The sequence below is a fragment of the Strongylocentrotus purpuratus genome, unplaced genomic scaffold (assembly GCF_000002235.5).
Source record: "Strongylocentrotus purpuratus isolate Spur 01 unplaced genomic scaffold, Spur_5.0 spur5_scaffold_5, whole genome shotgun sequence".
Classification (NCBI taxonomy): Eukaryota; Metazoa; Echinodermata; class Echinoidea; order Camarodonta; family Strongylocentrotidae; genus Strongylocentrotus; species Strongylocentrotus purpuratus.
The window spans coordinates 14,982,093-15,005,806 of NW_022145611.1; the positions used below are offsets into that span (position 1 = coordinate 14,982,093).

The 23,714-nt window shown below is 35.8% G+C and overlaps 2 protein-coding genes and 1 long non-coding RNA gene across 5 annotated transcripts; 2 read left to right on the forward strand and 1 right to left on the reverse strand.

The window, feature by feature from the left end:
• The first annotated feature begins 3,235 nt into the window (after positions 1–3,235).
• Positions 3,236–5,425, forward strand: LOC105443428. The gene is made up of 2 exons (XR_972750.2): positions 3,236–3,285; positions 4,652–5,425. It is a non-coding gene; the product is annotated as an uncharacterized LOC105443428 (long non-coding RNA).
• Positions 5,426–5,731: 306 nt separating this feature from the next.
• On the reverse strand, positions 5,732–14,726 carry LOC581714 (serine/threonine-protein kinase Nek2). 2 transcript variants are annotated; one of them, XM_781701.4, is made up of 8 exons: positions 14,550–14,726; positions 13,167–13,384; positions 12,526–12,763; positions 12,247–12,329; positions 11,483–11,609; positions 10,783–11,057; positions 10,024–10,112; positions 5,732–7,695 (listed from the first exon to the last, which is right to left on the reverse strand). In XM_781701.4, exons 1-8 carry the CDS (start codon positions 14,643–14,645, stop codon positions 7,460–7,462), a joined length of 1,362 nt encoding a protein of 453 aa, XP_786794.1. In that variant the 5' UTR covers positions 14,646–14,726; the 3' UTR covers positions 5,732–7,459. The 2 variants fall into 2 exon arrangements, with proteins under 2 accessions (XP_786794.1, XP_030854939.1); XM_030999079.1 differs by lacking the exon at positions 13,167–13,384.
• A 413-nt stretch (positions 14,727–15,139) lies between these two features.
• On the forward strand, positions 15,140–23,512 carry LOC581652 (ataxin-3). 2 transcript variants are annotated; one of them, XM_781640.5, is made up of 8 exons: positions 15,140–15,601; positions 18,048–18,096; positions 18,744–18,859; positions 19,372–19,502; positions 20,408–20,562; positions 21,216–21,470; positions 21,933–22,014; positions 22,883–23,512. In XM_781640.5, the coding sequence occupies exons 1-8, from the start codon at positions 15,578–15,580 to the stop codon at positions 23,157–23,159; spliced, it is 1,089 nt and encodes a 362-aa protein (XP_786733.3). In that variant the 5' UTR covers positions 15,140–15,577; the 3' UTR covers positions 23,160–23,512. The 2 variants fall into 2 exon arrangements, with proteins under 2 accessions (XP_786733.3, XP_030855132.1); XM_030999272.1 differs by lacking the exon at positions 21,933–22,014 and having other exon boundaries at positions 15,141–15,601; positions 22,883–23,134.
• Positions 23,513–23,714: the final 202 nt, after the last annotated feature.

A 23,714-nucleotide genomic window follows, 5' to 3' on the forward strand; every position in this document is an offset into this window, starting at 1 on the left:
TTGAGTTGATATCTACATAAATTTGTATTTGACTTTCTTAAAGAAATTACAATCGATTCATTTTGCATATGTACATGTATGTATGTGCAATAATTACATGGAAAACAGTTCAAGTTCTTTTTTTTAATCTTTGTCTAAAATATTTCCATTTTATTATTGGTAATTTATCTGTATTCAGTAGTTAGTGGCCCTTATAGTCCTTTCAAAGAGTATTATGAACCAATACAAATGCTATTTATATGATTTTAACATCTATTTAAACAAAAGGGCATTTCAAGAGTCAACCTTTTGTTTTGTTTTTAACATCTGATATAAACTAAAATCTTGTTTTCCTTTGCCAAAATATGCTTTCTATGAATCATTGTAACTGAAATCTTAGTGGTTTTTGATGAGATGGCATAAAAATGCAAATAATTCAATATTTTGCAATAATTGCAATGGTTAATTTTATTCAGTTATTTACTGTGTTATAATGTTCATACATTTGTGAGGAACAAACACTAGGCATTCTTGTCATACTAGGTCCTGTGGAACTGAATTGACTAGAATTGACTTACTTTTTTTTATTATACAATTTCATCGTTGCACACACTGAATTTAATCTTTTTTATTATTATATTTCCTAAAAAGAAGAAAATGTTTATTGTTCATTTGCTAAGATCCTTTCCAACTTGTCTTCCATAGATTTGAAATAAGTTGATAAATCTTCAGAATTAAATATGGGACAACTAAGATAATGACAAATATGACTACCATATATATGATGTAGGATACTGTAATGCAATACATGCATGATGTTATGTGTACACATGTAATGCCAACCTTTTTGCCAAATGAATTTTCTTGTAAAAGATTTTTTTATGAATGGAATTATTTTGAGAATAGAGCTCTGCATATATTTTTAATTAATATATTATGTTACTGAAAAATCTGTTTTTAACAAGAAAGTTTATGCAGAGATTCTCTCAGTATAATTCCCTGATGTGTCTAAATGTTGTGAGGTTTTACAGGGTATACACTGTACATTTTATTTCATCAATATGTCTAATCCATTTGTTTACATTTCTTGTTTTACTTGCCATATATCAGAGGCTATTATTACAGTAACATCAACTCAACGCAGTAATAGATGGGTAGGAAATCAAACTGATTGATTGAACATCTCTAATGGAGTTTCTGTAGTCTATTATGACATTTTATGATGAAATTATATTATACAGTCTGATTTTTGTATTTTAACTATTTATAGTTTTTGTCTAGAAAATAGATGTTGGTAGTAAATTTAAACATGTATGAAAAATGACTGCCATGAAAAAAGTACAGAATTGTTTTAAAGGGAAAGTCCAATAGAAATTAAGAAAGGTCTGAATTGTTAAAAAAAAATTTATAACTTTCTCTCTTTGTTCTGTTTTTATTATAACCAACTGAATATCAAGGTAGACTCACCCCTTTAGAGTTATATTATGTGTACCTCAGTGAGGATAATTAAGGCCAGTGTGATTATTTCAGTATTGGAAGCAATTATATTAGAGCAATATACCTTTCAATTTTGCATGCCATACATCTGAATTTGTTTGCGATGCTCGATGAAATTCATTCTTTCTACTGGGTCTGTTTGTCTTGTAATATTCAATGAATTACATGTCAGTGTAAGGAGAGTTGAGAAGACTAGGCCAGATAGTCAGTTATGGTTTCAGTTTGTTTGTAACTGAGCTTTATTTTGATCAACTTCTGGTAAGATATGGAGATCAATGACGATGATGGCTTCTTGGATAGTGCTGGTATCTACTTCTGTTGGATGCCTATTCGTGCTATGAAGAAACAGATGAAGAGATGTATAAATGGTAGAATTAGTTGAGGCTTGTTCATGCATGATGCAGGAAACCACTTTTTTTTAATCTTCTTTCAATCTTTTATTTGCAAGTGAATCACAATCAAGTAAGGATGAAAAAATGTAGCTGTGCCAAACAAACTTTCTGTACTCACTTATCTGTGTGATATATAGAAACAGAAATATCAAGGGCATTGGCATTCTATATTACTAACAAAAAAGACAAAAAAGGTTAGAACTTAGAAGTGTCAATGTGAACAAGCCTTCATAGAGCCATACAACAAATATGATTTTGACTTCATCCCTGTGCTTGTCTTGTAAGAAGTGAGATTTTTTACAAAATTTTTTTTCAGAATATCTTTGGTATATAGAGTCCATGATCGTTATTATACTTGTGTGTACTCCAGAGTGAAATACAGTATTGCAAGGTGATCGACCTTAACAGTATAAATTAATTAGCTCCTATGGAAATTCATGACAGGCAACCCGACTTTGTTTAATGGTTACCAGGAGCATCATGGAAAGGGGGGAAGGAGGGGTGTAGGATGATATAACCATAAATAATAACACCTTTTATAGCTATTCAATATTTATATCTGCATATCTCAAGATGTGATGTTTTAATGACATGGGAAAAGCAAATCATATCATTTCTTCTATGATGGCTTGTTAAAAATGTGTCGAAGTATTCATTACATATGCCTACCCCCCCCCCCCCACTCTCTCAGTATTGTAATCACTACAATTTGTGCTTTAATAAATTTCCTTGCAATATGATTACATGTATTCCAAATTTCCAATGCAATTGAACATCATCATTAAGGTTAATTATTGCCACTGGTTTTATTACAACAAACACTCGTGCATGTATCCTTTAAGAGAGCTGAGATGTGAAAGTATATGATATTGTTTTTTTGGTACAAAACGTTTTGTACAACATGTAGCTGCAGTTAATCTAGCTGCAATTTAGAGGCTGTTTTATATCACGGCAATTCATTCATGTGGTTATAATTAAAATTAAAATTACCGGTACTCAAAGAGGTTTTTCATGGTGCAGTGTATAATACATGCTCATTTTCTGGTGTTTGGTATCATGATGATTGTAGAAGTAGAAATGTATAAGCCAAATGGAATATTAAAGAGATATGAATACTAAAATGCTTATATCTTGTTCTCATTTTTACGTACCCTCTTTAAGTCTAACTCAGTGCACGAATAAGATAATTTATTGACTGATTTCTGGCTTTCTAGCCAAGGTCACACTGATGCTACATAAGCGCATGTAAAAAACCATCAATTCCCCCCCCCCCCCCCCCCAAAAAAAAAAACGGCCGCCGGCTTCTATCGGTTCGATGTGATTATATTCGGATCCGGCCGCTACCGCGGCAGATAGCCGAAACTGAGTCGTAACATTTGACGACCCATAGGATAGAGATAAAGGTCTTTTACCTCTGGTAAGTAACTTTTCTAGTAGAGTAACATGTGGAGGTGAATGTGTTGATGTCCATGCAGTGTGCCGTGACAGATATGTAGAGGGTACCGACGGGGTAATACTAATAGCCTAGACTAGCTAGAGCCTATATATTGGGCCAGCCGCCAAGCGCTCCAGCACTGCATTCGTGGCCTCCTCTCCCCGTACCGTTCGCGCTGGCAAGGGTCTGGCCTGGCATTCGGTCGATCGGTAGGTGCATGCTGCGGTACGTGTGTGATGTGATCCCAGACACAGTTGAGGCGTAAATACCATCGGTGCTTTGTATATAGGCTTACCAGTTGATGAAGATGTTGGCTAGATGTACCAACTCTTTGCCTGGCTGTGACTGTGTGTATTAATTATAAAGAGCAGATTTATTTTTTAGGCTATTCAATATTTCAAGATCTGTTTTCCGTCTCTAGTCTAGCTGATGCCCACATCACATTGCAGACTTGCAGTGAGACAAATCCAATTTTTAGTCAATCACTTGATAGTTCAAATTTGTCCATTGCATGGGCTTTGTATTTTCTCTCTCAATTCTTGTTATATTGCTAGCCTTTTCTTTTTTAAGAATGTCCACAATTAAAACTCAGCAAACACTAGCTGATTATCTTATTCAAAACTGTCGGCCAGTTTAAAAGAAATCAGACCTACCAGTAGACTACAGTCTACGTCTACTTCTTTTATGGGATTGTTTAACAATGTTAAATCTGAGATACTGGTACACGGTCTACATGTTACCAGTGTCTGTGATATATGTAATATTGAAGCCCTAAAAAAATCGCGCTTCAAAATGATCAAGAAGTGCCTCAAAAAAGTAACAAATGTTTGAGTGACCGGTTTTAACATACTCGTTTTCCTCGGAAGACTGTAGTGTTATGAAAACCATTCAGCGAACGTTTTTCAAAATTTGTAATTCCAATCATTAATATCTTGATAATCAGACAGGTGATCAGCTTGTAAAAGTTATGGAGTTCCCGACTGACCTAAAGGTTTATAATTATCATTGCATCATGAGCTAAATCAAGGATTATTTCTAAAGGATCTAAGACGAAGTTACCGGATCACTTTAAGATCATTTTCCTTTAATGGGTTCAGGACAGGACCGTGCATTATTCTTGCAGTGTCTCAGCCCAGGTCCAATTTTGCCAGTCCCAATCAGTATTTTTCAATCGCAACAACCATGTGTTGGCTAGTTCTTTAAGCACCACATAAAGCCACAGGGTTGGACATCAAATTGACAATCTGGCGCCTGGTGAAATGGAGCTTAAAATGTCGAAGGCAAAAATGGCAGATATTAAAATGTCACAGGTATATTAAAATGCCTGTTAATTTTGTTGGTCTTTCAGAACATCCCAAAATCAAAATGGTGATGCAAGTGCTGAGGAATTATTGGTGGGCAGCCATCACACCTGCCTTTGCTCTGGTAGGGTACTACCTTGACGCGCAGCAGACTGTCCGCTACTCTGGCTGGAAGAACAAGACAGAGCTGTACAAGAGGGAGTTAAAACAAGGGGAGGACCCATGGACCTCCACCATCAGATCCTGAAGAGAGAACAGAGGGCTTTTAAACATGGATGATCTATTGACAAGTGGGCCATTGTGGAAATTCAGTTTAGAATATCAAACATTGATTGGAAGTTGACACGTGTTAGCGGTAGTCATTATTTATCAATCATCAGTGATTGGGTAATGCCGATGTCGTTGGTGTGTTAACAGAAAATACCTCTTGTGCAGATAAGTACTCCTCAAACACTATGCAATACACCAATCTATAGTTTACTGTGTACAGGACTGAATCTGTAATGAAAGCAGAACATGTAGGCTGTAAATAGTGGAGTCAGTCAAGCCTCGAGGAAATGCCAGAGGCTTAAGCTCGTCTAAAAACATCATCTTCATGTACAAGTAGATGTTCATGGTTGACTTTGGTTAAAATGTGTCAAATTTCAGTTATTATACTCTGCATTTGAATTAATATATTTTGATGTACTCAGCAATACATTGGCGTTGATGCTTCATCAATTGTCATTGGTGAAAGGCTCCACAGGCTTTTTAACTGGTTGATTTTTATTTTGTTTCATACTGTGCATTAACTGTAATAAATAAAACCAACAAACTGTGAACTTGCTTTTATATCATATTTGATGGCGAACATTAGTTAAATTACCCACTTTTTCACGTCAAGGTGGCCAATCACATGCAATCGTTTTAGAACTTCCCACAAGTTTACTCATTGACATCCATGCATGTATCACTATAGCCCATGGGCACCTCCATCACTTTGTACGAGTAATTTCAGTATTTAAATTTGCAGTACATACATGTGCATCTCTTCATAAAATGAAAAAATATACATTTTGATTTAGTATACAAGCATGAAACCTCAAACAACGAAGCAAACAAAAATGATTAGACACATCACACGCTGCTTAATCTTTCCTATTCAAAATTTGAATTTAATATCATAATTCAAAATTCATGGACCAATCTGCAAAATAACTTGCAACATGCCACACGTATATTTACATGCTTGGAAAACCTAATCCTATTAAACTTTCTCTCTTCCAGCTTAAGTATATTGCTGATTCTAGATCCAAAATGGAATGTTTAATAAATAATCGTGGGAACACAACCCTGCACTTTGTTATTCACGCCATTGTGTGTACAAATCTTGCAGGCAGTTTAAAAACATCCCTTTCCCATAATGGAACTGAGGTGGCTTTACAAAAAAAAAGTCTAGGTACAAGTAGGCCTTTCAAACTATTACTCATGACCAAAATAATTGACGGTTACAATTATACATTCTTGGAAGATTAGGATCCTAGGACATGCATGCCATAAGAAAGTATGTACATGTATGTAAACTATTGTACAGTATCTCAAGTGGCCATGATTACATGATTTTTCTTACTCTGCCATTCAGGACAAATTTATCACACCTGCTGAAACCTGTGTGTGTTCCTATGTTTCAGAAAAGTTTCAGCCATTTTCACTTTGCTGTTTAATAACAGTTTTCAATAAGATTGTATAACTAGTACGTTGCATGTACAGTGCAGGGCTTAAATTAATCCAAGGCCACCAAGGCCATGCATGATCATAAAACATAAAATAAAAGTATTCAAATAAATGGTTCTCATTTGCCACATCTTGTATGTACATGTATTTCATGATTGTACTATGTGTACAGTAAACACACACTTTGAAATCACTACAAAACATCAACATCAAACATTTATGGCGTGACTGTGATAATGGATGTAGTAGTCTACATAATATGTATAACTAATGTTGTACAACTCACTCCTAGATCCTAATCAAATGATTGGTCAAAGTCAAACGATTCATGCGCATTACGCTTCTAGTAAACATGCTAAAGTAATGTTTAAAACAAAAGTGATGCATATCTTCATTAGTTTATTGTCTCATATCTGCTCTTGCCGAGCCCGAGATGCAGACTACCTTAACTCGAGAATGAATAGATCATATAATGAACTCATTCACACTCATCATTTGTATATTAATGTTTGTATGTAAACATGCCCACACCTGAATAACATGCCATTGTCAAATGTTCTACATGTAGTTCATGAATGTCAATCAAAATTGGATTTATACCGAGATTAAATTTGTTGTTGTTGTTGTTGGGGGGGGGGGGGGGGGGAGGGGTTCACTTTTCTTGCATATTTAAAAAGATACATGTACTATCTAACATTCTTTTATGGTCATAAAAGTACATACAGTTAAATCATTCACGGAATGTAAGAGAGATACCTGAAAGTTTAAACAACAATACTCTTTTCTCTAAATTGTGCAAAACACACAACCCTCAAGAGTACTTGCTCATCTGTACAAATACTACAGAAATATGAAATGAACTATGCTTAGTCCATTTCATATTGCGATGGCAGCTGTTTGAAGAGGTTTTAAACATCCTGTGTAAACAGGCATATTATAACTATATCCTAGAATGGATAAGGAATCATGCAGCACTATAATCCACTCCATCTGTCACTTTTCTGTCATGATCCATTCTAACTAGCCATGCACAGCCCACTGGGACTCTACTGAAATTACATTATCAGTCCTCTTGGTAGATAAGATCACAAGTTGTTTGTGTCCTGAAATTTCGTCAACTCTTCTAGTCCACTCCTGGCAGGTTATCTTAGTGAAAGCAACTGTTTGCTCTTTAGTTTTGAAGTCATCTCGGCTTTTCGCAGGGCAAGTCCTCTCAACTTTGCCTGATACAGACGCTCCTTCAAATTTGTCATCTTAGAATCAGCCGACGGTACGGCTGGCTCCCCTTCGTGAGATGCTGGATTGTTTTCCTTCCCTTGCTGGAAATGAACATGCTTCTTGGTCTTCAAGGTGGTTGGGTGCATACCTTCAAGGTACTCTGGAAATGTACAGAAGGGATAAAAGGGATGAAAGTGAAATGCAATTAAACATCTTGAGTATTCATACTGGTACAACTATCAAGTCATCATTCCATAAACATTTTGTGATAATCTTCATTGAGCTTTTGCTCTGATGGCTTTGCAGTGGTCTGTTCTTTAAAAAAAATGTATATATGTGAAGAAAATGTTTTTCCACCATATTTCATGTAGTAGAGAACATTTTGGTTTGTTATGAAATAGATCATATTTACATTCTATTCAAAGCAATGATGTCTAGATAAAAAAACTGATGTCCATGCATTGGCTGGGCATATTGATATTGTAGATGAATTCACATGTAATAATTACAACTAAATGGCAATTGCACTCTAAAGTAATGAAAGTAGACCCAATTTATTATTCTTTGATGCCTTTTATTTCTCAAATTCAATGCCACCAACATCATGAATTGAAAATAAATAAAAAACTAAATGACATAAAAATTAAAATATAACGGATAGTAAAATAAAACAAGAACATAAATGTATACTGGAAAGAACTATTTGATCTCGATCCATGATGTAAGTGTACCACAAAGTTACATGAAAAAGTTATCAGTTAATCAGACTCTATAGAAATGCATACATGTATACGACTGCCTCTTTGTCAGAAATTGTGATGTACAAGTAACTTCATAAATTAACGCATTACAATGTATCCATTTTTATGATCCTCTTAGGTTAAATCTGAGTAAGCTCAAAAGTATTTTTTTTAAAAGATCTGACACTTGCACAAATTTAATATAGAAAAACAGTTTTTAAAAAAATAACATAACTAGGATCCACTGCATTGTAAAATATTGCACATTAAAATGAGCTCAGGAAGATGTCCAACTTCACTATAACACTACATTGTCAAGAACATAAAAAGGCTCATCACAAACACACGATTTTCCAATCACCATGTGTTTGCCTCTAGGCCTACTTGCCTCCTTTCTTGTTGTACCGGTAAATACTAGTAACTGATCAGAGGCACAATGACATATAAAAGTACAATTTTAACAAAACACACTTGTATCAAAATATTGCATTTTCCTTTGGTATTGCACTAATTACAAATTTCACTACATGATGCCTTTGTCTTGACGTGAGCTTTGCATCTCAAGAAGGTAAAAAGGATTTACTTGAACTTGTGTCCACTGTGATGAAATCACTAAATTTTATTTTTCGTTGTTAATAAATCGTTTGAAAGTTCTTGCATTTCCAAAGCTGTGAAATTGAAGAATATCATTTTCTTTATATAGTTGCTTGCATAAATCAGTCAGAGAAAAAGACACATTTAATGCAATTATATACAATACCTTGAATGCAATATGGATAACATGCTATAAAACGCATGGAATAAAATTAGGAAATTGACGCTTAAAAAACAATAAGAAAAAAATATCTTCTTTCATCTCTACAGGATTGTACGTACACTGTATGTAAGTTTGTATATTATATACCTTTTTCTGATTGCTGAATTCTGTGCTTTTGAGCATCATTTATTTTGGCAACCCCTTGTCATTGTCTACAAACAGTTGACATGATTGAAATAAGTCATACAAGAATTTACACATAAAAAGTACCCCACTGACTACCATGATACCATCATATATAAATTAATGTAACACATAATTTAACTAGCTTCATTCAATCCAACAAACATGATTTTAATTCATATTGATAAAGCTTTAAATTTATGATCTGGAGAAAAAAACCGCAGAAACAAGAATTTTCAAATAAACATTGCTAGATTCACATTTGAGATTATGGAAAATCATTTAGAAAGTCTTTCTGGGCCCCGTCTTACAAAGAGTTGATATCAATCACAACTTATTTGGGATTGGTATCAATCACAACTGTGTATAAGAGATAGGAGACTGCCAACTTGCGTTGTAACTCTTTGTAAGACGGGGCCCATGAACAAGATGTATCTCAAAGTTCAATATAGAAAGAGTTGTGTTGGCCAATCTTTTATAGAGTAACCTAATCCAATTGTTTTTCAGTAAACTAAGTACATGTAAACCAAGCGACATCTCGACTGCAGTACAATGAACTTTAAGTTGCAATTGCAAATCCCAGGAAAAGAACTGTTGTCTCATCCCCAACCTGAAAATGACACGATTACCCTATGACATGATCGCCCCTTTTAAAGGTGTGTCATAGGATACACAATTGTAATTTTGATTAGACTTGTCTTGTAGGAATCTTATGGTGGAGTAGAAAACCTCTTTTGTCCAGGCACGTTCATCATATACCTAGCACACAAGTAAGGAAAACCACGGTCATGTTCGGGAGAAGTCCTACCTTTTTGCCTGCGCAGCTCTGTCACTCTGGTGATGACCTTCGGAATCTGCTTCTGCTGCTTCTCGTGCTCCTCAATTAGTTCTTCTGCCCTGTTATTAAAAAGTATGAAATAAAATATTGTTGTAATCGCCTGAAGGAACTTGAGATAATAAAGAGATCCTTGCCAATTTTTTTCAATGAAATGGATATTCAAAATGTCTTCCAAGAGTCACAATTGGATATGCAGTGATTTAAAAGCAATATTCAGTGCTGCCAGCTGCCAATACTAGAAAGATTTCAGAATATTATACTATTCTTATGCAAGATTATGGTTTGGCAATGCCTGCTCCAGCAACAAAAACTGTAAGGTCAGTTTTCTACACTTTTCCAATTCCTAACTTCAACCCATCTGCATCACCAAATCTAACCCTGTAAGTTTGATGAAATAAAGCAAGCAGAAAATTGGGATGGGGCAAATGTCATGTCACCAGCAATACATGTAAATGGAATCTTGAGTTAATGGTAAGATAATTCCTTCAGCTATTCCTATATTTTTTCAAAGGTTTTCACAGCATAAGGAAAGTCCTGTTATTTTCATCAACGGACATGTATTTGCCAAAACACTGGTCCAGTCTCAAATCCCACAATGATGTTTGGGTTGTTCTATCAAGTCTATTGACTTGTTATAAAGATATCAACAATTTGCCACTACTACTACACCAGTTGCTCGATGAAACTTGCTCAATATCACAACTAAGGCTATTCCGGAAATGAAACTACCTTGACATCTTATCCTTCACTAGCCTCTCCCTAGCTGCCAAGCTTCTCTCCCTCAAATCCAGTTCTTTCTCTCTGTCATTCAACATCTGTGTCCTCTTGTCAGCGTTCCTCTCCTTGAGCTTGAGGCTCTCCTCCCGGGCCAACAAGGCTTCCCTCTCCTTCTTCAGGAGATCCACCTCTGCTTCCTTAGGCGCGTCTGCCGAGGAAACCTGGGAAGGTGGAGGTGACAGTCTTGGATCTGCCAGGAGTTCATCTATCGAAGGTCTTGATGAAGGCTGTTAAAAGAACAAGAAAGTAAAGTCCACTCACTGAAAGCCTCACCTTCTTTTAATCTTCACAGTAATAATAATTATCCTTGCTTATATAGCGCCTAACACTTACTTTATCAGAAGTATCTAAGCACTCTACAATAATGCAGCATAATTACCCTGGCTTTAGCAGTGCAGCTGTTATGCGCGCTGCATTTCAACAAATAAATTCCTACCAGGTACCCATTTACTTCACCTTGTTTCTCTACAAAAGGTTCAACTTGGATGTATATTTGATTGACATAAAAATATAATTTCATATGATGTTTTGTTTGATATGACTTCTAGTAAGGCTATTGGCTTGACAAAGTCATCATATAAAATCTTAGATGTGGCCAGCATCCTATGGGGACAAAATAGCTTGGACTTGACTAAATAACATCCCAATTTACCTTTACTTTGAGCATACTGGATACAATCTCATTGAGATCAGATGAATATTGCACTGGCAATCTACGGAAATGACCGCCCTTGATCTTCACAGCAAGAGCAGCTTGGTTGGTGGCAGTGAATGGGGGACTGGAGGGAGAGAGAGAGAGAATGGCAAACGATACATTATAACCTATCACTGCTAATTATATGGCAAAAGTCACATAGACGTTGACTTTTACTGATAACAAAATAAGTTTGAAGTTTCAATTCAATATCCATAACTTGAATAATGCATCAATTCTTCAACATGCTTTTCATAAAGCACTAGCAAATGGCGACAAAAATCTATTTTTACAAGATATGATTTTTTCTTCTTTCTATAATAGAACCATTCTTTACAAAAAAATAAATATCTAATCATGGCATCAAGTTAATTTCAATACAAGCGTTAAAAGGGGAAGTGAAAGTTCAAGAAAAAAATTTCATAAAGAATTTTAAAAAAGCAATTAACAGGTTTGCAATTCTATGATACCCTCCATGGGTTATTCTTCATTTCTTTTTGTGTACGAAAGATTCTATTAATTTTCAATCCTGCACCCAAAGGCATACATGTAATTTGAGTTGCGTTATATGAGATGACTTCACTTCTCTTTATCTTGATAATCTTTATCAAGAATCAATAATTTTCCATTTAAAAATAGACCATCTATGGAGATATTTGAAGAAGATAATAGATAACCACTCTAAAGGTTGAATAAAGTTTGAATAGATCAAGTAACCTCACCTGAGTGAACAAAGCTCATACAGCAAACAACCGAGGGACCAAATATCTGATTTGTCATTGTATGACAGTCTGTTCATCTGTTCCTGCATAAACAAACACAAAGGTGGGGAAAATCATGTTTAATATTTATTTTTACATTTAGACAAATCAAGAACACAGCCCCCTCCCACTATCATTCAAGACTTTGGGGACTCATTGCTTGATATGTGCATTGGGTATGTTATGCTCTGACAAGGACCCTATGCCATACATTGCTAACTTTAAAAAAAGAAAACTTACTGGTGACATGTAGTATGGTGTCCCCACAAACGTCTTGGCGAAACTGGTATCGTGCTGAAGGACCCTAGCCAGGCCGAAGTCACCAAGCTTCACATTGTGATCTGCATCCAGGAATACATTGGCTGGCTTCAAGTCTCGATGAAGGATGGCACGACCTTTACCCCTCCTATGGCACTCCTGCAAGGCAATGGTCAGCTGCTGGAAAATCTTCCACGCAAAGCTCTCCTCCAAGAATTTTCTGCAAGAAAAAAAAAAAAAATGTAAGAATTCTTCCTTTTGAGCATCGACAAACAAGGCGTTGTATATTCACTGAACTAACATGAAATCTACAAAGAGAAATTGCACTTGCAACATACAGAATGAAAAGTACAATATACACTATAATCAAAGATAATGCTATTTGTGACTTTGTATTGAAATAAAGTTGACATTTAATCTCAAATTCCCCCCCCCCCCCTCCTTCCTTTCAAAAAATGTTCTCAAGCATTTTGAAAATTTCTGGAAATTTACTAGATGTGGAAAATGAGTATTGGAAGTAAAGAACAACAAACTTCAAAAAGTTTAAATGAATTGCACCAACTACTACAGAACAACTTGCAGATAATAAGCAAAGTTCACTGACACCTCCTGTTAATATATACCTGTCTTTCTTGCACTTTGATATGAGACTGCCAAGATCACCACCTTCGCAATACTCCATAATGATGTAGATGGTAGAGGTGGCGCGGTCTACAATCCTATCATAGTAGCGCACAATGAACTCATGCTTGAGCTCCCTCAGCAAGTTGACTTCTGACACAAGCATCTGTTTCTCAACTTCGCCCATGGTGCCATAGTCAATTTCTTTGGAAACGAGAATCTAAGGCACATAAAAAATAATTGTGAAAGCATGCTCTTGTTAAAATCCGTCATTTAATTCTTTTTTAGAAGCTTTAGTGATGTTTAGTCAGATTGTATTAAAGCATGCAGGGCTGTCACATTTGGGAACTGCTTTGAGGGAGGTTGTATGCAAATTTTTGTTTTGCTCAACGGCGCGGCAGTGACGTACGCAGGATTTTTTTTAAGGGGGGTGTTTTAAAATTTGAACATCGCGCCAAAAATTTCGCAACGACTCAGCCAGCTGCTGAATAAGCAGGGGGGGGGGGGGGGGGTAAGAGCACATTTTTGGGGGTCAAATTGTGGATAGATCTACCATGTTTGGCGAGAGGTTTTTTCATAAACTGGGAGATTCGAAGCGGGAGGAAAGGCGTGCTTGTGGCGCTTTGTGCTATTGGGATGGCGGGAGAATGTGCATGGTGGCGTGAGACTCCCTCCAATTAGCTCCAAATGCGGGAGGGTTGACAGCCCTGATTAAAGTGCTGTTGAGTCTTCCCACAGATCCAGCAATGGACCTATTGTATTAAGGAACGAACTCTTTGCAGTGGCTAGTGCCGGTGTACTGATGAACTATGGGAGGGCATTACAAGACATTGTCTTACTAAGGAGCCCGAAAAGACAGGTGAATACATCAATACAGGTGAAAGTCTGATCTGTCGATCTGGACAGGATCTCGAAATCTTTGATCTAGAATCTAGAGTCTAGATCTAGTTCTAGATTTATAGATCAGGGGCCCGTTCCTACAAACCGTCATAAGTCTAACTTATTGACTATCCCATTGAAATGCGTGTTAGTTCTATAACACACGTTTCAATGGGATAGTCAAGAAGTTAGACTTATGACGGTTTCTAGCTAAATCTAGGAACGGGGCCCTAGTCATCTAAAGCAAAAAATAACCTTGGCCTATCAGTACATCAGTCACCTCATCACGCACTAAACTGCCTCCGGCTCAGTCACATATTACAACTACAGAAACACTTATAGTAAACAGTACCACACTAGCTTCCATACTACACGCTGACCGGTCGACCAAGCCCTACTCCCGCGTCCATTTTCCCGTCCCCCGAGCTTCGGGCGCGCGTGTGACAAAGTCCAAATTATTCCTGGCGACAAAATTAAATGCCCGCATCGCACGTTATTATACTTACTTTTCCGTCGCTTTTTCGACGTACTTTTCTACATTTTCCGTATGAGCCACTCCCAATCGTGTATAAAATATCATAATCACTCAGTTTTGATGGCATCTTGGCGTTTGGAGTAGAGTCGATGTCAACATTCGAAAATTTTAATGGTCGGCTTTCGTGTCGTAGCGTGCGTGATTTTGAATAATGGCCCAGCTGATTTACGTTGTTGTTGATTGGGTGAGCTGACTGGGAATAATTCCGACCAGTTTTCGGTAGCAGATAGTGAGTGGCCAATTTTTAAGTTGCCTCTAATTACTAAAACGTTGGATATAAAAACAAAATAATATTGTTTCGATCAAAACAAATACAAATTTTAAATTAAGTGTTATTTGGAATTGTTTATACACCCCAACAACCCTACTTTTTCATTTATGGCAATCTAGAGACTGATGATTTATAAATCATTACAGATTTGTATTCCCGCCACGCAAAGCGCATCTTCTTCTTCTTCTTCTTCCTCCGTTGTACGTTGTACGTTGTACGTTGTACGTTGTACAGTACAGTAGCAGATCTAGCTCAAGCTGCGGGTGCATTTTTTTTCATATTATGATAAGGGCGTATTTTGCAGGAATATGGAATATGGATCCTCTTCTTAATACCATACAAGCACGTGCATTCGCCTAAAAATTGCCATAATTCTATCTCAAACTAGATGTAAAAAATACCATCACGGCCTAATAAACTCTCCCTGCTTCCACACCCGGCTTAAGCTTTAGACTTTACGTGCACCTGTACCTCATCTTACCTGCAAATAAAAATCAGGTAACACTACGTACAAGTACATACCGGTAACGTTAGGCCAGCCCTCGCCGCCGCGCCCCGCGCGAGAGAGCTAGAGCCATTGGAGATTGAGATTGCATTGAGATGGCATATGCAAGGAGCTAGAGGCCAATAAATCATTACGGTACTCTTGGTCAGTATCAGGAACTAGTGTGAGGATTTGGAAGAAGTTCTAGAAGAAGCCACCAAACTACTAAAACTTTAGGAGGAGAATGGATTCAATATTCCATGAAAAGGTTTGTATCAAATAAGTTAGGTCTAGATCTACAAATACAAGTTTGAGTTTGAGTTTGAGTTTATTAACATTATACAACAAAAATAATAACAAGTAAAACATAATGTATCAAGCATGATTACATAAAATATAACAATATAACACAAGATCGATAACATTACAAATGAATAATATAAATATTGTTTTACAAAGTATGTCGTAATCGTATACAAATGGAATAAAATATTATGTGTACACTTTTGTGTTAGCACACAAGTCGTCGTCCGGGTGGCAGAAGGGCGTTAGCGACCCGAAAACTACTTTTCAAATTATTCGCATTTAAAGATTTGTTTTATATTTAAACTGTTTTCTGTCTCGAAAATTGGTTTAAAACATTAAAGACTAGTAGAAATGCTGTAGTAGAACACGGCCACAATTTTTTTCTCAGAAATAAGTCAGTTTTTATAAAAGTTTGAGGCGATTTAGTGCTAACGGCTTAACGCCCTTCTGCTTAAAGTTTCATTATTGACCTGAAATTTGAGCTAACGCCCTTCTGCCAGCCAGGTGGCGAAGTGCTAGTCGAGTCTGGTTCCCTGTCTTTGGCAAGAATTTTAAAACTATTATTTTTTTTTAATTTATTTATTTATTTTAATTTTTACTAGGTCTATACTACATTATATACATGTAACATAAACTATATAAGTAAACAAAGAAATAGAATAGTCCTTTAGAAATATTCCTTACTTAACATGGAAGTCAAATGTGTGTTGACTTCCGTATCAAAACCAAACATACAGTAAATAAAAAATATATCATTATCTAGTGATCGTTTTAGAAATTTTCTAATCTGAGATTTCTTTTTGCCATTTTAAGAAGTTTTAACTTTTGTTTAACTAAAAGTATTTAGATGTTTCGTTAACCCCTTCCGAAAAGCATTTTTAGATCTTATTCCTCTTAAATCGTATGGTAGGTCTATACTATTCCATATTTTCACGCCCATAAATGATATTGAAAATTGACCTTGTGTGGTTTTGCATTTAGGCAGATATAGTTGTCCTTGTTCTTTGCCCCTTGTGCCATATCTGTGCTCTATTACCTGACAGTATTCAATTAAGGAGTGAGGAAGATTGCCATTTAATAAGTCATAGATGAAGGTTGCACGAGACAGATAGGAAACGAAGGTTGTAAATATTTAAAACTTTTATCCTTTGGAACAAGGGTTCCGAATGGGTACCTCTTGGGCTAAAAGTTATCGCTCTCATTGCCATTTTCTGGGTAAGGAAAATACCATTCAAGTTGGTTTTGTATGTGGTTCCCCATACTTCAATTCCATACAAAATATGTGGCTGGATTAACGCTTTGTATAATAGCACTAAAATGTTCTGTGGGACATAATGCCTTATTCTGAACAAAATTCCGACTTTTGAACGAATATTTCGATTGACCATTTTTATATGTTCAATCCATGTGAGATGCTTATCAATTTGTAGTCCTACAAAAGATGCCTTATCTACTTCAAGTCATCCGGTTATAATAATAGTCTACAAAAAAGTACAAATTAATAATCAAATGGGCTTTTGAATTACAATAACATGCAGCATGCAGCATGCAGTACTCCAGTAGACTACACTAGACAAAAACAACCGTCTGGTAAAGTGTCAGCATCAGCATCATCAGCATCAGTATACGGAAGTGTAAGGTGATCTTGTTGAAACTTCCGGTCGTTTCATCATTGAGTGGTGCTTCGTTCAAAAATGTACCTGAACTATTTTTGCTCGCATGGCGAGAGGACGCACATATAAATTTTATGGAAGCATTTGCTTGTCATTTTTTCAACCTTCCCCATGGCATATTTGCCATTAGGTTCTAGATCTAGATCTAGAAAGTCTACTAAGTAAGCTAAGTCTATACCGGTACTGACTATGCTTTTACTTTTTAGTAATAAATATCTAGAGCCGGTCAGCAGGTCAGTGCAAACTGTGACTGCAGCTGCAGTGGAGCTGGAGTCACATGTAGTCTCTGTAAAACAACCGTGACCGTCCACTATACTGCTGCTATATCATTACCATTATTAATTTAGAGACTGAAGTTATTTTGTTATTGTTTTTTGGTGTTATCAGCGTTTCATTCTTTTGAGAATATTTTTTTCGGTCTAGCCTCTAGGTTTTTATTTGTCTTCATGACTTCAGTCTTTATTTACTAATATTACTGTCAGTCTGCTGTCAGATGTGAAAGGTAATTAGTAGTGCGAATAGATACAGTTTATGAGAATACAAGGTAAATTTATTTATGTTTATCAATATCTATGCATGTATTGATTAAACCTTACTAGTCTTTTCCTATATAATTTCAAAATTTATTTGAAACAAGAATCTAGATATTGGTAAGTTATATTGGGTAGTTATTTAATTGCCAATCGCATATCTGTTTCAGATATTGTTCATCGTTTTTCTCTTTCTTTTTTTTAGCAAGAGGGATCACTGTGTGCCCAGCATTGTCTAAATTCTTTACTGCAAGGTGAGATTTTATCTTTTTAAAAGCTTTTATTGAGATCTTGAAACCCTTCATTAAGAATTGAGACAAAGAGAAATGTTATGGTAATGACATTGTAAGAATTAAAATGAAAATCACACCATACTTGTATTTGTTACAATAATTATTTGTTTCTCTTGTCTCTTCTCTCTATACATATTAATTTCACATAATTTGCTTATTCACTTAAACATATTCATTTACTTCAATTACTCAACCCACTTTCTTCATTCATCTCCTCTACATACCAAGTCTTCTATCTCACCCTTTGGTAATTTGTTAATCTTCAATATCAAGTCCCTCAGATATTAAACGAAAATGCCTTGGTTTCTTATAAACACTTGCTTTATGACCCTCAGGGTACTGGGGTAGTGTAATAATTTCATCTTCATCATCTGCATCCTGTTGCCTTTTGTTCTCAACTCTGCCCTTGTAGCTGTTCAGTTGAACATTAAGACAGAAATTCTAAAATACTTCATTTTCAGTGAGCTAACTCAACAGTATTCTAACTGTTAAGACTCAAATAACCCACAATTACTTGTTATATAAATGCAAAGTGTTACAGAGCATGTATGAAAATTGAAAGTGTATCCTGACCATAAAGTTCTGATTCCTTTCTCTTGATGTGATAGGTTCCTACTTTAGTGCAGTAGATCTTGCCTCCATTGCTCAGGATCTAGATGATGTAGAAGGGGCTCACATGGCTGAAGGTGGAGTGGACTCGGTAGAATACCTCAGGTTCCAAGAAGTAAGCAATATCAAAAAATTTAAATGAAAGACACTGGTAGGCCAATTCCTGATTGCACTAGAAAGTTAGCATTCTTTTTATCAGTGTATGTAAATTTATTCAAATTAATATTGGGGTTTAATATTTTTTGAAGTATTGATGGTCATGAAAGATGTTTTCTTTTAAAGGTTGCTTCTGCACAATGTAGTAGGTTAATATGCATTTTTATTCTTTAAATGTGGAATTTCATTCAATTTTCTCATATGTTTAATCTGTTGAAGATTGTATTAGACCTTTGAATGCATGAACAATCTTTGTTTTGTTAGTGTTTTACTTTGTGTAAATATCTTAAATCATTGTTAAATACTCACAGCTTTACAAATCATGATTTTAACTTGATTTAAACTGTGCAAGTGATGTTTTAAGACCAGTTTATGTTATTGAAGGAAAGTTTGATGTAGATTTTTTTTCTTACACTATTGCAGCTTCTTTTCTGTTTTCTTTTTTGCTTGCATTTCTTGTCTAAATGACAGCAACCATCCACAAATATGGATGACAGTGGCTTCTTCTCTGTGCAAGTCATCAGTAAGGCTCTGTTCGTATGGGAACTTGTCAGTATTCCCATTGGTAGTTCAGAGGCTGGTATAGCTTCAGTTTATCCTGAGTAAGTACACATGATCAATCCTGTTTCTTCAAGAGTTATCTCATTACTATCCTTTCATCACTTTGAATGTACACTATAGGCCTCATGGTAGCATAGTTAAAGGGGAAGTCCACCCTGATATTAAGTTGGTTTTAATAGATGTAGAAAATGGGAGATAAACAGAATAGTGAACATTTATCAAAAATCTGATTAAAGAAAGACAAGGGAAAAAGAAAGGGTTTTGAATGTTGAGTTGTAATTGAACGCTCTATATACATCCACAATCAAAATCTGGTTGTCCTTTTTCAAAATAAATTCATTTAAAAAAATATTTACATTTTGCAGAAAATTCCTATGGATTAAAGATACTACCGTATGTTCCTTTTGCAACCAACATCAAATTCTGTAGAACTTTGCATGAATTATGAATGTCATGAATGTCCTATCTGTGAAATTTAAACATTAGCAGTGTCCTAGTATTCAAATTATGCAAGGAAACCCATTTACCTTCCAGACTTCACTGTCAGACACTATTGTGTGACTGACTGACATTTTTTTTTCTTTGATAATAACATACATAAAACGAACTGTAAATGAGCATTTGTCTACATCAATAACCCACTACTTGTAATGGCCAATATAAAACTGGTTGAATCTTTGTGCAGCACAAAACGTACGACCATTTGGTAAAAGGGTCTGAAAATTAGAATGTTACTTAGGTGATTGCAATGATGCAATCACTAAAGTAAAATTGACAACTAGTGGTTATTTTCCCCCTAAAAGCCATTTTCAAGCCCTTTTGTTTTGAGGGAAGTTCTAAATTAGTATTATCTTTCAAATGCCATTGGAATTTAACCCTTTCATATTTTTTGGCCTGCAAATGGGACATAGTACCTTTAAAATACATTGTCTTTTTATCTCTACAGGAGAGAATGTGCCTTTATATGCAACTTTCGGGAGCACTGGTTGACGATTAGGAAGCTTGGGAATCAGTGGTTCAATCTGAATTCTCTGTTGACTGGTCCAGAACTGATATCAGATACATATTTAAGCATGTTCCTTGCTCAGCTGCAAAAGGAAGGTGAGAACTGTAAAATGTTTTGTTGTTGTTTGTGTTGCTTTCTCAATGTATTCAAGGACAAGTAATGAATGTTGCATCAAAATCAGTTTTAATGTTATTTGGCTGTAGTCCCAGTGTTAGATATGAATATCATGATCTGGAATAAAAGGAAATAAATGAATTCCTCTCAATATTTAAGCATCCTTGTTCATTACCATGCATCATCTTGAATCACAAGCACTTTGTAATAAAGATGTAATGCACTATGTGCATCTATTTTCAGAAGAGATTAGGTTATTATGCATGAGTTTACCTCCACTTCACAATTTCGTTGTGAAGTAGAAATTTGTATTTCATATAGGGTCAGGGTTAGGGTTGGTTTAATAATAATAATAGGGTTATGGTAACTCTCATTCTCATTCAGACATGACTTAATAAACCACCTCAAACTTTACAAAGCCATTACTTGCAACGCTTTACGTTTTCATAGATCTGTAACTATGAGAAACAGAAATGTGAAGTGCCCTATGCTTTTCTAATTTAATTCTGCCAATGAATTTTTGTGTAAAACGGTATTCTGCCGCGAGTGTGAATAGATCTTTCATATACAATATACAGCTTTGACAAAAAGCTTGATTTTTCTTTCATGATCATCATTTTCTCATCAATCCAAGGCTACTCCATATTTGTGATTCGTGGCAGTCTACCAGAGTGTGAAGCAGACCAGCTACTACGGCTCATACCTGCCGTTCAGACCCATCCACCAAAGCTCCTTTCCGACGACGCCCAGTCTTCAAATCAGAAGGCATCCACTGGGGTCGGTGTGACCCAGGATGACCTTCAGAAGGCGCTAGAGGCAAGCAGGGGTTTTACCTCGGGGTACAAAGGAGACGACGAGCTTCAAGCTGCGATACAACTAAGTCTACGAGGTATGAAATGCATTTTGAGTACTGGCCCTCTTCACTGTCCAAGTACTTCATTTAGATTAAACGTAATTTTCATTTCATTTGTTTTGTAAAGCGATTAGAAACTGTATGTGTATACCAGCGCTATATAAATCTTAGATATTATTATTGTTAATATTAATATAAGTGGGTGCAGTACAGTAATTTTGCGTTTTAGTGCGTTGCAAAAAGCCTGCAAATTAATGTTATTATAATCAAGAGCCAACAGATCTGTAATGTCCTCATATCCATTGCATATATGCACAATTCACAATTTTTCATGATTCTACTGATTTATATCTGATAGGATACAAGACAATTATCAGGAACAGAAAGTTATAATCTGAATTATTTTGATTTGCTGTATGCATCTTGGATATGATCTACTGATTACAGTTCTAATGTGCAATCTAAAAGTTTTAAGTTATTGCTGTACATTTTTTCTAGGAACAGAAAATCAAGTTTCAGAGGCAAGTGAACCTGTCAATCAGGATGAACTGAGGAGGAAAAGAGAAGCTTTTTTCAACAGGTAAAATTATATTTTCCAGCAGGTGTCCTCAATTTCACCTCATAAATAGCAGTTTACCAACAACTCTGAAATGATGTGCTGTATAACCCAATAACAAAAAAAAAATCAATTGAAAAAAGATGATGTGATGTTTTTTTGGTCTTAAAGCTTAGTGGAATATTTACATAATTTGAGATGAAAATGAATTAACATCCTGGGATGCAATTTAGCATACCAGTTTGTGTATAATGTGAATATTATGTGTAAAATCAACACAACGCTGATTTGTACATGATTGTACTAACTTTGGCTAGATTGTTTCACAGCTTGTTCTACTATTTAATATCTTGGAATTTTCGTTGGGGAAATCCCCCTACATATTTGTTATAAAGGAAAACCGTCATGTTACTTGGGTATATTACTGTTAGAATCCCGTAAAGAATCCCTTGTAATTGTGTTCATAAAAAGAATATTGTATGAAAGAGGCAATGGCAATATGTGTGATTTCACATGAAGAGAACTCTCCATTTTTATGTAAGACCTCACACTCTTATTTTCAGCTTGTGATGGAACAGACATTTCCTATTTGTAAGACTTGTGAAAATATGTGACCCATGTATCATTAAAATATCATTAAAAAAGGACATTTCTATGCAATGTGCCCCAAACAACATACCTACCGGTTTTTGTTTTAGCCATTCATTTCTATCCAGAAATTAAAAAAATCTCTTGACATGACTACTTGCAGGTGGTAGTTATACCAGATAAAAATTTGAGTCATTAGCCATTTACCAGTAAATACATTTTAATTTTTTATAAGAGTGAATACCGGTAGATAAATTTGAAGATTATTTGTATTTATTCATATTTTATAAATTTGACGTTACAGACAAAACCCCGGGCCTACACAATCGTCAGCTGCAAGCAATCAGTCCACACCCTCAGAAGTGCCTTCCACGTCAAAAGAGGAAGAAAAGAGAGAACTCTCCACAGCCAAGGAGAGAGTTGAAAGCAATACCAACAACTCTGCCAAGACCTCTAGCCCATCCTGTACAGTCGTGGCTGAACAGGAAACGGGAGAACTACTGGACAGTGGTATGACCGAATCAGCCATGTTAGAAGCAGCCATCAAAATGTCGATAGAATCAGTGGAACAGAAAACGTGAGAATTAGCATCAAAATAGCTCATAGTCATCCATGATAGAAGCGTTTGGAATGCGTGGAATGGAAAACAAAAGAAGCTTCAGAATAACTTTGCCAAGAATTCTGCCAAAAAAGCCGTGTTAGAGGCTGCCATCATTACGCTGTGGAACGGAAAACATGAAGAGCACCATAAAAGCTGAAATGCTGATAATTTCATAGGAATGTGTAGAATGTATGAAATAGGAGATGAGAGGAGAAGCATCAGGAATTGGGTACTTTAAAGCCCCACTGTCCTACTTGTAGCTACTTGCTCCCTCTATATAGAAAACTTCCCCAATCGGTGCCTGTTGGTCCCCCATGATCCTCTATTTCTTATGTTATTCGAGATCTGAGTTGATGAGATAGCGACCTGTCAGTGACCTCGCTGTGTGGTCTAATCCCTCCTAGCCACACTAGTGTTGATAAGCTTTAAAGTGTACCAATCACCATAAAGAAGTAAGTTGTGCATAACTAGAATGTATAAAATCAACCTCAAAAAGAAGTTTACCTCGCATTCTATAGAAAAGGGTTAGGAAGTA

Excerpts from the sequence above, each read along its gene's own strand:
- LOC581714 (XM_781701.4), bottom strand. The coding sequence starts at position 14,645 with ATGCCATCAAAACTGAGTGATTATGATATTTTATACACGATTGGGAGT. Across the intron at positions 12,330-12,525 it reads CACCATACTACATGTCACCA|GAACAGATGAACAGACTGTC; the intron begins GTAAGTTTTCTT and ends TTGTTTATGCAG. Across the intron at positions 11,610-12,246 it reads TATGAGCTTTGTTCACTCAG|TCCCCCATTCACTGCCACCA; the intron begins GTGAGGTTACTT and ends CTCTCCCTCCAG.
- LOC581652 (XM_781640.5), top strand. The coding sequence starts at position 15,578 with ATGGATTCAATATTCCATGAAAAG. Across the intron at positions 19,503-20,407 it reads ATAGCTTCAGTTTATCCTGA|GAGAGAATGTGCCTTTATAT; the intron begins GTAAGTACACAT and ends TTATCTCTACAG. Across the intron at positions 21,471-21,932 it reads GATACAACTAAGTCTACGAG|GAACAGAAAATCAAGTTTCA; the intron begins GTATGAAATGCA and ends CATTTTTTCTAG.